Source organism: Manacus candei, unplaced genomic scaffold (assembly GCF_025592945.1).
Source record: "Manacus candei isolate 608988 ecotype Guabito, Panama unplaced genomic scaffold, ASM2559294v1 h1tg000018l, whole genome shotgun sequence".
NCBI classification, from domain to species: domain Eukaryota; kingdom Metazoa; phylum Chordata; class Aves; order Passeriformes; family Pipridae; genus Manacus; species Manacus candei.
Window position 1 is genome coordinate 23293097 of NW_026138066.1, and position 17996 is coordinate 23311092.

A 17996-nucleotide genomic window follows, 5' to 3' on the forward strand; every position below is an offset into this window, starting at 1 on the left:
AGCAGCTCTGAAACAGGGTGATCATAAACTTGGGGTGGCAGAGCCAGGTTAGTTTAATATTCAGCTGGCATTCAGATACTTTCCACAGACTTACCACAGACTAAATTTTCCATTAAGAAAAAAAAAACAAACAAAACAAAGTGTGAATTTTGAAAGTGTGACCAGGTAGAAACAGTCTCTCCTCGGGTTGTGTAGAGAAAGTTCAAAGCAAATCCCTTGGCACAGAAGTATGGTGGACTGAAACCAAGCCAGTCTTCGGATGGTTTTCTCCCAGCACAGGAAACAGTAGACACAACTCTGGAACAATCTGAGGTGTTACAAAGGCAGAGAAAAGTACAAAAGGTGACGGGGCAAAGGGTGGAATACACCTTAAAACACCAACAGAATTTTGAATTGGCTGGCAGCCACATTAACTGCAAAGTGTTAAATATCAGTACACAAATGGCTCAGAAAGATCTGCTCCATTCCCCACTCACTCTCAACACAATCACAAGAGCAGTATTGGTTTCTTCAGTGTGCATTCATTTTGAGCCACACTGCTGTGTCTTCCCACTTCTATCTGAATATTCAACTTTTAGGACCTTCACACTGCTTCCCACTACCCCACCATCCAAGGCCTTCTGTGTGAAGGTCAGTAACAAAAGACAGCCCTCAGAAGGCTTGTAGTTCCTTGTGCTTGTCATTCGAGTTACAACTCTGCTTGGCATCAGAGCACTTTGGAAAGTGAAGGGGCTGACTTCATCTCCAGAGGCTAGAGTTTGAAATGCTTCTTATTAAAGTGAAAAGCAAGCATGGGGAACAGCAAGCATTCATTTAGATTCACTGTTCCAGAACTAAATGTTCATTATTCCCAAGCAAATGTCCCCATGCTTTGGAACAGGTATGTATTCCCTCCAGCCCAATTATTTACATGCAAACATGAGGTATGTTGGCTCTAACACTATTTTAGCCCAATTGAAGGGTGATGTGCAATGAACAACAGTTTTAGGAGTTTTGGAACCCTGAAAGTCACTTTTATTTAGTTACCAGCCCTGAAAAGGAGACAAAGGGGATGAGAGTAGAAGGAAAAAAAGACTGAAGTCAAGTTGAATTCTATTTCAGGTGAATTTATTGTGCTAGAAAGAACTTGCCAGATCCTCCCTATTTACAAAGGTTTTCAAGAGGATCTAGAACTATTACTGCTATGAACCACAAGTTAAAAATACATAAACAAACCAAATTAACCACATCCATTACGTTAACTGTAAAAACACCAGTTACCTTATAGGATTTTGAGGCATACTCAAATATGGGAAAATGCTTCCCAACCACTGATCTCTAAAGTCACCAGCAAGACTCTCATGTAGCTCTGCCTGAAGATCAGCAATCTTTATGCTACTGTTGATGGAAGTTGGTTTCTGTTTTTCAATATACATGTTTTATGAATCAGGATTTTAATTAAAAGGCTATTCAGAAGGAAGCATTGCAAGGTGTTAAAATAATCTTAAGGAGAACAATGAAATCCCCTGTTGGTTCCATCTGATACTTTCGTGAGGTGTTATTGCTGCCAGATGTGCACGTAAAATTCTGTCATCGCTCCAGAGTCACAAAGTCAAACTTCCAGGGCACTGTCACTGTTCACATCTCAAGCAGCACTGTAAAAACAGCATCACCTGAAAACATCACATTAGTGTTCTCTTCTTACTGTCCATGACTCTTCTGAAAGGATGTTTTGATCAATTTTACCCATTCAGCTGCAAGAAGTAATAATGCTCTCCAAATTTATTTGTCTACCCTACCTTTCCATTGCCCAGAAGAGAGCATGGGTTCTCTAAGAGGAGGGGAAGAGAGAGCATATCTCCCAGTTCAGCTGGTTTTCATTTCCACATATATTCCAGCTGCACATCAAGTCCTGAAGAAGTTCTATGCTACAACACCACAATGCCAAAGGGATGTGGACATGGCCTGTACACTCACATCTGGATGCATGCAGTTCCCACTGACAACAGGTGGCTCTGCTAGTCTTGTTTACAAGCCCACAGTAACTTTTACTTGATACTAAACTTGACACATTATATAATGTTTGGAGAAGAATTTAATCACTTGAGTGCCAGAGGCCCTTCTCAGGGCATTCACAGGTGAACGTTGGCTGATCAACAATCTGTCACACTGACTTGTAAAGCATCAACTAAGATTCAGAGTTACTCTACACACAGAAAACTAAAAACCCATAAAGGAGTAAGTCAGTATCAAATAAAGTAGCAGAGAAGCTGCTAACAATATTTCAGAGAAAAACTAACAAACAAACAACAACAAAAAACCAAAACAAACACTGTAAAACCCTTTCTTGTACAAAGAAAGGGGAAACCTACCAGCTTTATGTTCAAAAGAGAAACATGTAACTTTGTTCCTACCGCAGGGGCTACAAAAACAAAACCAAAGAGAAGCCCAAGCATAGTTCATGCAAGAGAAACTGCCTCCCAGCAAGAAGTCTTTTATGAATTATGTGCTACACTACTCTGACCTGGCATCATACCCAGAAAGCTTTGCTCCACATATCAGGAAGACTGTCAGAGGCACACCACACTGTCACATTGCTTTCCTCAAAACAAAAAAAAACATCCTCTAACAAAGTGAGTTTACAGAGCTGCTCACTGCAAAGCAGCAGTTACCCTAGGACTGTAAAAGTTTATACCATCATCATTTCAAGGAAATTCTCATAAACATCAATATTTGTACCTGGGCCATGCTGAGAACACATTCAGCTCTAACAGCACACACACAAATGACACCCATGCCATTATGAGAGGTCAGAATGAAGATGCTCAGGTGTTGTGACAGTGGGCCAGATATAAATTTTAGTAACAGTATCATATTTGCAAATAAGATTAAGAGCAAGTCTTCAAAAGTGGAATTACCCTGATGCTCGTGTACACAAAGAGAACATCAGAGTGCCATACATGCTACACAACATCCAACCACAGTGTGAACTGGTCAAAATCAGTGCCTAACAACAGCAAGGCCACACTGAGCAGGAATCAAGCTATGATTGTGAGGAGAGGTTTATTGGAGAACACTTTCAGGCTTGGCAGAATATCCTTCCCTACCAGCACAACGGCTGAATGAGCTGCACCCAGTAACACTTCTTACCTGCCTCATACATCTCTTCCAGCCCTTCAGAGAATTTGATACAGATAATGCCACAGTAATATTACTGTAGAACATATTTATCAGGATATCTTTGCAGCTCAGGAAAGCTTGGGGGGGAGGAGTTCCTATATCCAGTTTTATTAAGTTAAATGTTACAGAAGTGTTTCAAAGGTATTCAGGTCCCTGAGAGCTCCATTATAATTTAAACACTAAGCAGGAAACCTCTGTGCTTCTTTTGTGTACTTAAGTCTGAGTTAGATGCTATTACTGCAAGCCAGCAAAATGCAGTCATGCTAGGCTTTGCAAAGGTGGTGGAGGAAAAAGAATTCCATCTACATTCCTTTGAAAAAATGGAATATAGTGTAACAAAAGACAACTAGGATAACAGTCAGAACATCTTTACAAAATTCTCTGGATCATGAACTGGCCATGGAAGATTCAAAATAACAAAGGCAGAGAGTTGTCCAACTGGAAGTGTTAGGAAAGACTGAGGGAAATCCATTCACAACAAACTGTCATTGCCACTGACACAGAAGAATCACAGTTGATAACAGAGTTATCTGGAGCCACTTTGTCAGTGAGAAAGTTTTAGCACCTGTAACAACCTGGACTTAATTAGTCCAGTAAGCTGGTGCTTTTCTCCTTAACAGATTAGGACTGACTGTTGGTAGACAACACTAACACATCCCTTTTTTTTCTGTACTGGGCCATCCTCAGTCCCAGATCTAGGGCAGACTGCTTTACAAGTTTCCATTACCTGAATCATCTCTTCATTTCTTTTTTCCAGTATTGATAACCTCATGCTGTGATCTAAAGTCCAGTTTTTGAAAAGGCAAAGGGTTAAGCTATCAACCTGAGACTCAACAATTGTCCCTTCCAATTATTTAGTGCCTGAAATTGAGACATTCACACAGTACAACCTAGCAGTCATACATACATTGTCACTTCCTACCACACTTTGAACACAGTTTCATTAGTCAGTGACATTTTACTTCTCAACGGATTTTACTTTCCCTTGATCTTCCACTTTTTTGATGGCAGCTTGGATAGCTTCTTGATCACCCAGAAACTGGTGAGGGCCCAGAGGGTGCAAATTCTCATCAAGTTCAAGAAGTATGGGCACACCAGTGGGGAGAGTAACATTGATGATGTCCTCATCGGAGATGCCTGCCAAAGGAAAAACACAGAGTTACACCCACAGCTTCCTAGTTGCCTATTGCCTTATTTCTGAGATTATCTAATCTTAAAACAGTCAAGGACACACATTCCAGACTCCATCAACACCATCAGCTACTCAACTGTCAATTCCCAGCTAGGCCACAGATTGGTTTGTGCTTTAGGAATAGGTAAAGGAGAGAATTCTCATGGAGGTGATGAGAATTTCTTCATTTTTTCAGCCTACACATGTGAAAAGAACAAAAAGAGATTGCCCTGGAGACTATACTGTTCCTTTAACACAGCACATGGAGAACAATAGGTTCTCCTCCACAGTTTCCCAACTCATGCATCACAAAGGATGATTAGAGTCCACAAGTGCTACTCCAACATGAAACAACCCCTGCTAAACAACCAGTACACAAAGCCTCTTTAAAAAGGCAGAATACCAAGGTTAATTTTTCCCTTCAATTTTGTATGTGAAGCTTCTCACACAAGCTGTCTTAAAAGACAGTATTTAATTCTTCTACTGTCAGGATCACTCAGATCTGATTTCTCATAAGCAAGTTTACAGCAGTGTCAACAGTACTCCTGTCAGAATTACTACATACAGGATATTCACATTTGCACTTTCAAATGAGGGAATGGGGAAGAAAAAGGAGGGAAGAAGTCAACTTCACAGCTTAGAGTATTTTCCACTTCGCTAAAGGAGTGTGTACCTGGAGAGAAATTTGATTTTATTCAGATGTGCTTAATTAAAATATTCTGAAGGTTCTGATCTCAATGAAATGGCTGGTTATTTTTACATCAAACACACAAGTCTCCAGAGACTCCAAGTGAATTTTGAGACCAAACATCCTAATAAAGTTTTCACACAAGGTCTAAATAGTCCCATTAAGAAGCAGCGACTGCAAAGACATTCTCTCAGAAAATCAGGCAAAAGAAAGCTAGTGTCACTGGGAATGTCAATATTTCTTTTTTCCTCCCCTTTTTAGAAGTACTGAGGTCACAGCAGCAGCCTGCTGTTGTAAAGCAGGACAGCTTTGAGCAACCCACACTTAGAAAATGCACACAATCAAGCTTCTAAGGCGATGACACCGTATAAACCAGACCAAGGTGCACCAAGAAAACATCCTCTTGAACAGCTGACAAAACAGATGGTTCTCAGAATACAGGGGTGCAAATTTACCAATGATTTTCACATTAAGCAGAAAAGCAGAGCCAGCACATTAACAGGAAAACCCATACCAGTGAAACCACTCAGCCACAGTAGGGTGACAACAGGTCAGAAAAAACAGAGCTAACCATGAGGTAGAAAGACTACACAAGCATGCAACTTTTGCAGTGACCTACTCTTGCTTAGATTAGCCCAAGCACTTAGGTTAGCCCTGAGTTTCAAAAGGCATGGAGCACCAGAAACAAACCCTTTCAAGAAACTTACACTTTGTTACAATATTGAATATCAGCCCTTTAAAAAAAAAATTCACACTGTGACAGTTTAAGCAATCCTTGCACACAAGGGATACTCAGCTGTTGTAGGCCAAAGAATCAGACCTACAGCAAAGAACTCAAGGAGTATCTAAAATTTTAAACCAGCACAGAAATCAATGGGAAAAATACTGAGTCTGCTTACCAGGCATAAGCACAATTCCCAAAGACTTTGGTTTGCAAAACAAGCAGTCAAGCTGCCTGAGCTCTTATTTCAAGGATTCTTAAACATCAGATTTTAACAACATACATGTCACCATGTATCCACAGAGAATCTGTGCCTAGGAAGTGTTCTGCCCACCTCTCAGATTCAGTCTCCCAGACTAAACCATTCATATATACACAAAGCAGATGAAGTCACACAGGATAGTTAAGGCAAACCATATAATGTGGTCACAACCCATGATATTTAAAAGGTTTTTCCTCTGGAGTGGAATAAACAGAACTAGCTGTAGCTACACAGATTCAGAAACGCATTTTACTGTTTTTAACAGAACACAAAGTGACCACAAATGTCAACTAGTATTGATTTACAAAGCAAAATGGTGCAGTCTAGGATAAACATGCTGCAACAAGCACGGTGGCTTTCTCCTCAGGATTTCTCCTCCTACAGAAGTGTTGCCTCACAGCCAGAAGCATGGAAATGCAAGCTCAAGTCAGAAGAAAATTCTACAGAAACAACAGTGTCCTGTGGCTTTATCTCAGCACTGGTAGAGCATCTGTGAAGTATTTCTGTTCCTCAGGAAGCAAGAAGCTGAGCAGGATTGTCACACAAACTCTTCGGTTGCAGGGAGAGTTCATCAGAACACTTCCGCAGGCCAGGAGGCCAGGGAAGGGTTTACACCTCACACTCCAGCCACTGCAACTGGATATCTCTATCCAGTAACTGCTATCCAGTTACTTCACATGCTGTAACTCAAACCAGCTGACCTTTTCTTGCACTTCATCTGAGCTGGCCTGTGTCACAACCTGTCGTACCTCACAGGGAAAAAGGGTGAAATCAGAGCAAGGTCTCAACTGCTGACTACAAGGTGCAATGGGAAGTAAGATCACAGAAGAATCAACACTCTTCCCTCCCCACTTTAATCCCAAAGCCTGGGTCTCAGCACTGCTGAAGTGTTGCTGGAAGCAGTCTTTACCCAAGAAGGTTTAAAACCCAGGTCCTACCTACTTACAGACATGAGAACCCACAGGCATTACTGAAACACTTGGGATGACTTCCTCAGGACCCCAGACAAAATGCTGACTGAGCAACTACGTTCCTCAAGTAGACATTTCCCATGTTCTCTCATGATCACATGTTAAACACTGTCCCTTAACACCAGCTGTACAGCAGGAAGCAGTTCAGTACATGAACATTGTAATAATTTGGTACAACAATCACTACAAAAAAGACCTTTGAAAAATCACATTCAGAATTCTTTCCCAGCTCACTTACACTCCATTTAACAGAACTGTGAGTGATCAAACCCACAGAGACCAGAAATATCTCAGCACAAGTTTAAGAATTCACCTTTATGGTGAATTCACTTCATGGTGGCCCATGAAGTGCTTTGAAATATTCATAAACTGGAAAGTCCCACAGAGACAAACCCCACTGATTTTGAGCACCTGCAGCCAGCTTCTGCAAAGGCTGGTTCAGCTTCTCCTTCCCTCTCACCTGCTCTTACCAAGTTCCTTCCTTCTATTCTTCTGGCTGGAGCAACACAAAAACCACAACAGCTACTGAGAATAACTACACCCCTCTTCCCCTGCATGCCAACTACACTTGAAGCCAGATGATGCATCCAATAAAACACACAAGACCATATGCATAAATTCAGCCACAATGGACTTGCTCAAGAACTGGTGCTTTGTAAGTGAGATCCAAATCAGGTCAAAGCATCCTTCCCACATGCTTAATGAAAATACTGAAGCTTTAACTAGTAAGTTAAATATTCAGAGCCAATTTCTGTCCTCCCTGTAGGCTAAGGAGGACCTAACTTCAACAGGGAAGAGGAGGGAAGTAAGCAGTGTTAGAATCTGGCTTTTGGTCTTTACAGAATGTTAGCTTGTTGTGCAGGTTTTAAGGAAAGAAAGAAAATGGAGGGCTACAACCATGGCTGCAGCATATCATGCCTGTTTGTTTCATCCTTATGTCTGCCAAGTCTGTATTAGGTTTGCATGACAATGTTTTGGTAGTAGGGGGGCTACAGTAGGGCACCAAAAAGAATTATGGGGGGTTGACCCTAGCTGGACACCAGGTACCCACAGAGCTGCTCTATCACTCTCCTCCCCAGCATGATGGGAGGGGAAAAGAAATAGGAAAAAAAACTTGTGGGTCAAGAGAAAGGCAGTTTACTAAAGCACAAGCAAAGGCCAAGCACAGAAGTGAAGAAAAACAAAGGATTTATTCCCTACTTCCCATCAGCAGGTGATGTCCAATCTATTCCCACTAATTAGGGCTTCAGTCTGCACAGCAGTTGCTCCAGTGCCATTACAAATGCTCCTCTTCCTTTTTCTTAGCTTTTACTGCTGAGCACATCCTATGGTTAGGAACACCCAAAGTTCAGATGGGGTCAGCTCTCCTGGCTACATTCCCTCCCAAAAACTTGCCCAGCCCCAGCCTACTGAGGGACAATGTTGGAGAGACAGCCTTGATGCTCTGGGAGCACTGCTCAGCAGTGGCCAAAATACAGGCCAAGTTAACTTGCAATAAGGCTCAACAAGCTCACAAGAAATAAGCAGCAGAAGGACACAGCAAAGACTGGGGTGAATGACAGGGAGAGCAAGACCATCTCATTTCAACAGCAGTGAACTGTTAGATCTCAAGCTGTTTTCTGTAACTGCACTCAGACACCACAGGCACATAAGTAGTATTTCCTTAAGAAGGTCAAGCAGCAGTAATCTTGTTAAGAAGCCCTCAACATACAATCCACACCAGGTCACACCATGTGTAGCTCCAGCATGTAAACTACTAGAATACTGTGACTGCACAAGTATCACACTTAGAGTAGTGCAAGAAAGTAAAACCCTGAGGGCACTGCTCTCCCTGCTCATAGGCTGGCAAAACCAGCATGAGGCCTTCACAGTCACCACATTCTACCAGCAAGCCCAGTTCCAGAGATCTGTCCCAGCTCTGTGACAGCCAGTCAAGCCCAGTGATTGCAACATCTGCATCTTCAAGAGACCAGGTAACTCCTCTCCTCTGTTTTTAACCCTGAGCATGACAAGGCTCAGTGACCACCACACCATATCTAAGAGATGACAACCTTTCAACAGGTTGGAAACTCAACAATCAGGCCTTCCACAGGACCATGTCTTGAAGTACTTGGGACCAGTCCTCAGGGTCAAATGGTTGGGAGGAAAGAAAGAAGCTGAGACAGCTCACTAATCCTTCTGCAAATCACCTGATAAATCAGTCCATTGGACTTGGTCTCCCAATTAGTACTTCAATACAAACAGGGCAAGGTGGTCAAAAGTATTACACTAATGTCTTCACAATGGGACACTGCTAAAAGGTTTCCAATCTGAAACATGAGTTATTAGATAGAGAAAACTATTCCTCCATCAAAGAACTGAGTAAATCAGCTGTAAATATATCCTGTGCATCTAGGATGAGTATTTAGCATGGCAAATCCTACAGGCATTTCATACACCTTAATGATGTCCCCTCCTCTGTGCACTGAGAAAACAAGACCAAAATCCAAACCCATTGTTAGCACAACACTCTGTTCTGATGATTGCATGCAAGCAGAACTACATTTCCAGCTCTTCATCAGTTTTGGAGAATCACGGGCCTGTTCCAAAAAAAACACCTCCTTGAAATAACAACTTCAAGGATACTCTGAAGTCTTTTAGAAAAAATAAAATAAAATGCAGAGTGAAACACTTAGAATTGTTTCATCAGACCAAACTGAATGAAAACATTCATATTTACTGCCATTTAATCTTGGAAGATGTAGCTTAGAAACTTAAAGTTAACTCTATGACTAAGCCATTCAAGTAGTCATGTAGCCTTGAAGGATTGCTGCTTGAGGCATTTGGAGCCCAGTTTTCAAAATGCCAAAAAAAAAAAAGAGGAAAAAAAATGGTTCCAACTAAGCTAGAGAGGCTTAGAAAATTCCACTGAAGTACAGGATACACTAAGCTTATCAAAAGAATTCACAAAAACAAAGTCCATCTCACATTGGGTGCTATAAATACACTAGACTGCAAAATTTCAAGCAGTCTTGAATCAGGTCCAACTCCACCAAGACTCCAAAGCAACTCACAACCTTTCGGGAGGCAAAGGGAGAGCAAGCCAGCAATGCAGAGAAGGAACTCTCAGACCCAGCTAAGGAGCTCTTAAGTAAAAAATAAAATTAAAAAAAATAATAATAATTAAAAAATAAGCAGGTTGAAATAACAGAGGTCTCTGTTCATGCTACCCTTCAGGCCAGTTCTTCAGCAATCCAATCTCCACTACATAAACAGCAGGAGAGCCAGCAGGTATGTGGCAATTGCTTCTGTGGGGCAGCTGATGGACAGTCCTTAGTCAACAAAAGAAGATCCTCTGCCAAGGATTCCATCTTCCAGTTTAGGATGACCTGGAAGCCATGAGATGAAAGAGGACGGAGGGGGGAAGAATCTAACAATGCAAAGGATGTGATTTATCTTTAAGTCAAGTCCCAGATAAGTCCTTTCCAAGCCCAGCTCTGGGATCTTCAGCACAAGAAAGACATGGATCCGCTGGAGCAGGGCCAGAGGTGGGCCACAAGGATGATCAGAGGCATGAAGCACATCTCCTGTGTGGAAAGGCTGAGAGACTTGGGGTTGTTAAGCTTGAAGAAGAGAAGGCTCCCACGGGTGTCTAAGAAAGATGGGTACAGACCTTTTAGCAGGGCCTGTTGCAATAGGACAAGGGGTAACAATTTTAAAATAAAAGGGGGTAGATACAGACTAGATATAAGGAAGAAAAATTTTTATGATGAGCCTGGTAAAACACTGGAACATGTTCACCAGAGAGGTAGTAGATGCTCCATCCCTGTGGAAACATTCAAGCCCAGTTTGGACAGGGCTCTGACCAACTTGATCTAGTCAAAGATGTCCCTGCTTATTGCAAGGGGGTTGGAGCAGATGGCCTTTAATGGTACCTCCCAATGCAAACATAAATAAGCAACCTCACACTAAGCTACCAACTTGGCTGTTTACCAGTATGCACTTTCTATACTGGGAAAAAACACAGTATTTTCTTAAGCTTTAGCAAGTACCTACTCTCTGCAGAACTCTCTGGCACACAGCTCATAAGTAAAAAATTATGAGGAATGAAGCCTCAAAAGTGACCCACCACAGTAATACTAAAGAACATCTTCCACAACCCAAGTCGAGCACTTTCATTCTACTGTGTTACAGCAATGCTTGTTTAATGAACAGATGATGATTTCAAACCTGACAAAACAGCTGAATAAATCCAAAATTAATTGAGCCTGAAGAGTTTTTGTCTACCTGGACCAACCACTAAATTCGTTTGAATACAGTAGTTTTAAATGAAAAATGAGAAACAAGAAGAAAGCATCTGGTCCTTTTCTTAAATACATTAACCTAACTCTCTCCGCTTCCACATGCCTCAGTTTGACTCCTGATTAACTTTTTATTTTCTCCTTGGAGATTAGAAACATTACATCCTGGCCCAGATAAGTAACATACATTACAGAACAAGATAAAAAACTCCAAGCCATTGAGTAAGGAGGAGAGAGGAAGACCAAAAAAAAAAAAGAAGACCCTTACCTTCAATATGTTTCAGCAATGCCCTGCTGGTGTTACCATGAGCAGAGATCAGAATCATTTTGCCACTTTTTAGTTCTGGCACAATCTTTTCATTCCAATAGGGAAGCAGTCTGTCAAGCACATCTTTGAGACTTTCAGCTTTCGGGAGACTTTCCTGAGAGACATCACTGCACTTATAGCGGCGATCGTTGTATATCTCCTCGTAGTAAGGGTGAGATTCCGATATGGGAGGCGGGGTGACATCGTAGCTTCTCCTCCATATCTTCACTTGCTCCTCCCCGTGATTCAGAGCCATTTCTGCTCTGTTGAGCCCGATCAGGGCACCATAGTGACGCTCGTTCAGCCGCCAGGAGCTCTGAATGGGGACCCACTCCTGGCCCATCTCTTGCAGGATCAGCCATGCAGTCTGGATGGAGCGGCTCAGCACAGAGGTGAAGACGAGGTCAAACTCAAAGCCCAGCGCTTTAAGGTGTTTGCCACAGTTCTGAGCTTCCTTTATCCCATCACTGCTCAGCTTCTGGTCCACCCAGCTGCAGAAGCGATTTTCCTTGGCCCAGGCTCCTTCCCCATGTCTTAAGAGAACAAGCCTATACTTAGACATTTTGATTGCAGCTTAGCACAGCTGGCAACTTGATCTGGCATCTAATAACGATGCATCTGGACAAAAACATGAGATAGATACATCAAACATCCCACAGATAGTGCACAATATGTCAGCAAAAAGTAAACAACTATCAGAATCAGAACAACCAAAGAAACAAGTGTCTGCTGAGTATGTTTTTACGTTTGAGGTCTCCTGGTTTTGAATTCCTCCCACTCTTGCGTAGTAAGAGAAGCACCATCCTCCACCCAGCTTGTTGCAACTAGCCCACTTAACCAACTAATTAAGAGCAGATTTGTACAAGCTGTTCCAGTCTACAGGTTTCCCTCAAGTGCTTTAACAGAGCCTGACTCAGTATCACAGGCTCCCAGAGAAGCAGATCTCACTCTCACCAGTGAACTCAGAAGTAACACGTGGAGCTCAAGCGCACAAGGGCTTCCCAGATCCACACTGCCTCTGAGGGAATGCAGGCACAGACAGCAGCTGTGGCCCTCAGCCAGAGGAGCTGGAGAGCAGGACCACAGAACTGGAACTGGCAACATACAGAACCTTATCAGCTTTTCTCAAAGGAGATGTCACCATAATTATGCTCTGCATAATATGTTTCCTCATGACCCTATCCTGTCCTGCTAATTATTCCAGTCTCTGGCTGATTTTTCTGCAGGCCACCTCCTCCATCATTCCTCCACACTCAAGTGTGACAACACATACACTCTGGGATGCAATGCACAGTTAGCAAGTCCTCATGTCACTGAATCCAGCAGTGACCTCACAAATTATTCTATCCCCTTCCTGACTTTCAAATATATTATTCCTCTTCTGCCTGTAATGTACAATGCCAGTTTCTCAGGCACCAGGATTAATGTTTTTACTTTTGCAGTGGGCACAAAAGGCCTGTTTGTTGTCCTCATTAAATAAGAGCTACACATTCATAAGGTCAAACAGTACCTTTACTCATGCTGACCAAGCAACACTACTCCTTGATTGTCTTCAATGGGAAATACATTTTGACAACTGGTCAAAAGGGTCTGCAAGGTGGTCAAAGATCTTCTAAGTAGATTATCCAATGCCAGAAAGGTCCATCTAACACAGTACTGCAACTCTGAAAGCCCCACCTGATCACTCTGACCTGAGAAACAGGTTAAATTGTAATGGACAAAGCAGGGGGGAAAAACATAAAAATATAACTCTACACACTGGGAGCACTGCTGTATACTCAGGTGTCTGTTAAGAGCTCTCAAAACCATGGGCAATGGGAGACTGAGGTCCAATTTCTGCACATCCAACCTTGGACTAGATATCCATAAGAGACACACTTAAGGGATCTCCCATCATCTCAAATTAGCTGCTTCAATTACACTCCAAGTGTCTCAAATCCAGGCCCACTGTGACCATGAATTAGGTCAGCAGGATGGGATAGGCCCATGCACACTGGGTTTTGGGAAACCTCCAGCACGATATTAGAGCTCCTTGTTAGCAGACTTTCAAAAAGTGTCCAGAAAAGCTGAATTCATTAACAGATTGAGTAATCTAATCTTGACTGTAACAGCACCTTAGTTGTCCTTTAATCTCACACAAGGACACCATGCAAAATCTCCCCAGCTTTAACTTCTGCCTAATGGTACATCTTCAGGATTAAAAAGCTTTTGAGGACTGAGATTTTTGCAGAATATCAGGACATATTGTCTGACACACAATAGACAGTTGATAACTACAAAGAAAAGTCTTATTTCATGCAAAGGGGAGAGAGTACAATTTGTGTATGGCACAGAACACCTCAGACAAAACCCCCTGCACGCTCCTTTTTTTCCACTCGCAACAATCAATTTGCACATTAAGCAAAGAAAGCAGCTATTGCTAGGATTCAGGTGTCATGTCACATCACACACAACACTAAACTACACCCCTAAAGATCCCAGGTTTATAAAAAAAGCAAGTGTCAGATAGACCACTTTGACTTTAAGATGCAAATGCTTTCTCCAACATCCCTGAGATACAGTTAAAAAATTGCAGGTGTCCAAAGCATGAACTAGTACACCTAAGTAGCTCCAGAGAAAACTCTGTCTCTGCAGATACAATCAATGAGTCTGAACAATGAGGTACTACCTACAGGAACAGACTGAATATTTTACAAAATCAAATGAAGACCCAACCAAAAGACCAAGACTCAACATTAGAGGAGGTGCACAAGTCTGGTTGGTACTTTTGGCCAAAACAATAAAAAACTTAATAAATATTAAAAAAAAATAGTTATACAAAGACCTAATATCATCTGGGGACCATGAACTCCAGTTCAGCTACATAAAACACATCATCAAACAAATTTAGAAAGGACTGGTGGTCACAAAGTTGTTTTAAATATCAGTCCGATTATGGAAGCATTTAAGCTAGAAAGCCTTAGAGCAACACATGGAAACAATCCTACTCACCTTTCCTATGGCAAAGGAATAGCCTACACAAATCCCACCAGACTCAAGAGCTGCTTTATATAGAGGCCACCACACGCTCCTGTCTCATTACCTGCAGAGAAAGAACAAAAACCGAGCACTCACAGAAAGGGATCACAACTGCAAATGGCTATGCCAACCATCATTTCCTCTCAGAGCTGTAAGAAAATAGAACACACACCTCTTGCATGCGCTGGGAAAGCTACCAAACTTCTTCTCCCAAAAAGATGTGAACGTACAGTTCCTGCATTGCCAACAAGGGAAGGTTTCTTGCCTTCCAGATGCCCCGGGATATCATTTCCTCCCCCAGATTTGTTTAGACTGCAATTACCATAGCTCTAGCGTGCAGAAATCTACCGAAATCCCTGAGACAGTAAGGAGGAGGGATAGAGACAGCAGACCTGGACCCAGCACAGAGGCACTGGAACAGGTTGCTCAGAGAAGCTGTGGATGCCCCACCCCTGGAGATGTTCAAGACCAGGCTGTTGGAGCTCTGAGCAACCTGGTCTAGTTGGAGGGGGACTAGAACAAGATGATCTTTAAGGCCCCTTCCAACACAAACCATTCGATGATAGAACACAAACATGAGCACAGGACAGCAGCACACGCTGCTCAACCTAACACCTTACACCGGCAGAGCTTTCGGCCAGGCGCAGTTTTAAGGTCTAACTACCAGAACTTCCAGGGCTCCTGCTCCAGCCCTTTTATACGGTGCACCTGCGCCCCTCGGCCTTCCCCGAGCACGGAGAGGCTCACCCAGAAGTAGGGCAGCACCTCCCGGTGCCAACACAGGCGGCCGCCAGCGCCGGGCGACGACTGGCACACGAACACACCAACAGGCACACACGAGGTTCCTCACCCACGGCCCCCTCGGGAAGCACTGCCTGCCCAGGGGTCCCAAACACTATATCCTTCCCCTCGCCGGAGCGCCGGGACAACCCCTCCGAGGGAGCCACCCCCCAGCCGCCCCCGCAGGGAGCCTCCCCGAGCCCAGGGCCCTTGCACCCCCTCCCCCACGGCCTCTCACCGCGCTCGTCCCCGGCTCCAGAGACTTATCGGGGCTAAGCCCGAGCCGCCCTAAGGGGCCCGCCGAAACCACCGCCACCCGACCCACAGCGGGCCAGACCGCGCGTCTTATTGCGGCCGCGGCGTCCCCGCGGCGCGGGGGGAGCCTGATTGGCTGCTCGGGATGATGGGCAGTGCCCCCAGCCAATGAGAGCGGGCCTGTGGGCGGTGACACGCCGGGTCGGGCCCAGCGCCTCCCAGCGCTCCCAGCGCTGCCGTTCCCGCCCGGGCTGGGGGTGTTTCTCGGGAGTTATCCAGCCCCTCCTGCTGCAGAAATCCCGGCTTCCGAGAGCCCGAGGGATCGCAGCAGGGATGCTGGTTCCCCCCGTGAGTCTGGGCACGCAGGCGGCGCTGGCGCGGGCTGTGCTCAGCGCCTTGTGAAGCGGGGAACCGGGATCACGCCAGCGCGGGCAGAACGCGGTCGGAGGCAGCCAAGCCTCTGGATTCTCACGAAACCACCCCCGGGACCGCCTAACTCAGCTGGGCTCCGCTCTTCGGGAGTCACGGCTGCCTCGGGCATCCGTCTGCCCCCAGAGCACGTCCGCCTCCTCGCCCGCCGCTTCGGCGGGCACGGCGGCAGGGACGGAGGGAGGGAGGGAGGCCGCCGGATCTCTCCTTCGCCGCATCAGGGAAGAGGCGAAGGAAGGCGCTGGGCTGCCCGCAGCCGCTGGATCCTTCGTTCTCCTCTGCCGGAGCCTCCTCTGTGCCAAGGAAGGAGCGCGGCACCGGTGCCTCGGGCAGCCGCCCAACGCCCCCTCGCTCATTCCCAGGAGTTCAGAGGAAACGGGGCACAGGGACGGGGATTTTCCCGGGCAGGGCTCGCTTTTTCTTGTGGATTAAGGACTTCTTGGTTTTGGCGAGAAGCGAGGATCCAAAATCTCATTATTCATAATGAAATGAGCAGAAAGTAAAAAATAGACGTCAGTGCTCCTAAGGATCACGCCAGCGCCCTCATACCTCATACCCACAGGCTGTAATCCCAGTTCAAAGTAATCAAAACCAAGTGGAGGGAGCAGCTCTGGCTAGAAACCAAGAGAAGTGCTGTGGGAAGATTGTTTCTTTTGCTGCTTCTATTGCTATAGGTCTGCTTTTATTTTTAAAAGAAAGCAGAGCACATCTTTTCTACCTAATCAGATTCACATTTTCTTCTCTAAATGCTCACCCTTGAACAGCCACAATGTAATGCTTAAAGGGCAACAAACCGAGTGTACACTTAATGTGCTCTATAATCCTCTCCACGAGGGAGAGATAGGGGTGATCTTCCCTTTTTAATAACTTAAAATGAAAATAAAAGATGGGGATTCAGATTCTGATAGGAAAAAGCAACACAAGGAAATTTAAGAAAGTTCACGGTAGAGGTATTAAAATAATGTGCTGTGAGCAGGAATGGTGTTTAATTTTGTATTTATAGGGCTTAGGTCCTAAATTGTCAGTAGGAAAGAAGGACCAGCCATATGAAACCATTTCACTCAGTTCTCAGCACAGTACAGCACTTAAGTGTGGTAAGAGCAGCCAGGCTGTTGGTGAGCAGCATCCTGTGTCTCTTCAATGGTTACTGCACTGACTTTGTTCCTTATTTATTTGGGAACTCTAGAAAGCATTCTGCATCTCAGGGGAACGTTTTCAATCCTTTTTCTGATAAAAAGAGCTATGCCTGACCTCAACACAGAACTACAAAAAAATCTGTTGTGTCTGCAGAATATTTCCACTGGATGTGAATTGTACTTACAGTTACACATAAAATCCTTTTCATCTCGCTCACTAACTTTAATGTTAACAATTACTTCATTTCTGTCAACTTTGTCTGAGCCAGAACCTACACTATAAACCCAGTTCTGCCTATGTAATCAATGCAGAACTCAAGTTCACTGTACCAGAAGAGTTTGATTATAGCCACCCACTATCTCAAACTAGTTAAGAGAAATGCTCCCACCTCATGCTGCATGATCACACACCTGCAGTCACCCTGCCTCCAGGAAAACTGGTTGATTGACTTTGCAAGGAAAAGAAGCAAAGTTCCTAGAAAAAAACCCATCTATTCTTGAGTATCAGCACTATGTATTGGCTGTACATCAATCATTAAGAATACAATTGACAGAAAGAAACATTATATGCCGATATGCAGTCATAGTTACAATGGAGTAGTCAGTAACCCATGCCACAATCCAGGATCTCCATGGCCTTTACATACAGATTTCTTGTCTCCATTAGTTTTTGAGCAAGACCATTTCATTAGCATGGCAAAAACAGCCTAATGAATTTGATTCACATTTCAAACTATACAAGGACAGAAGGGTCAAAGCCAAAACCCTGTGCGTGATTTCTTGCAGACAGCTATGCTCATTTGGCTATTATCTCTCAGA

General features: G+C 44.0%; 1 protein-coding gene across 1 annotated transcript; it reads right to left on the minus strand.

Annotated features, from left to right (window-relative positions):
* Positions 1-1085: 1085 nt before the first annotated feature.
* On the minus strand, positions 1086-15737 carry BPGM (bisphosphoglycerate mutase). The gene is made up of 4 exons (XM_051784490.1): positions 15596-15737; positions 14551-14641; positions 11521-12177; positions 1086-4296 (listed from the first exon to the last, which is right to left on the minus strand). Exons 3-4 carry the CDS (start codon positions 12119-12121, stop codon positions 4118-4120), a joined length of 780 nt encoding a protein of 259 aa, XP_051640450.1. The 5' UTR covers positions 12122-12177; positions 14551-14641; positions 15596-15737; the 3' UTR covers positions 1086-4117.
* Positions 15738-17996: the final 2259 nt, after the last annotated feature.

What these genes read in the sequence shown, in the direction of transcription:
- BPGM (XM_051784490.1), bottom strand. Translation starts at nt 12,121, where the DNA reads ATGTCTAAGTATAGGCTTGTTCTCTTAAGACATGGGGAAGGAGCCTGG. An exon ending in ATTGCTGAAACATATTGAAG is followed by an intron (nt 4,297 to 11,520) that starts GTAAGGGTCTTC and finishes TTCCTTTGGCAG; the next exon opens with GCATCTCCGATGAGGACATC.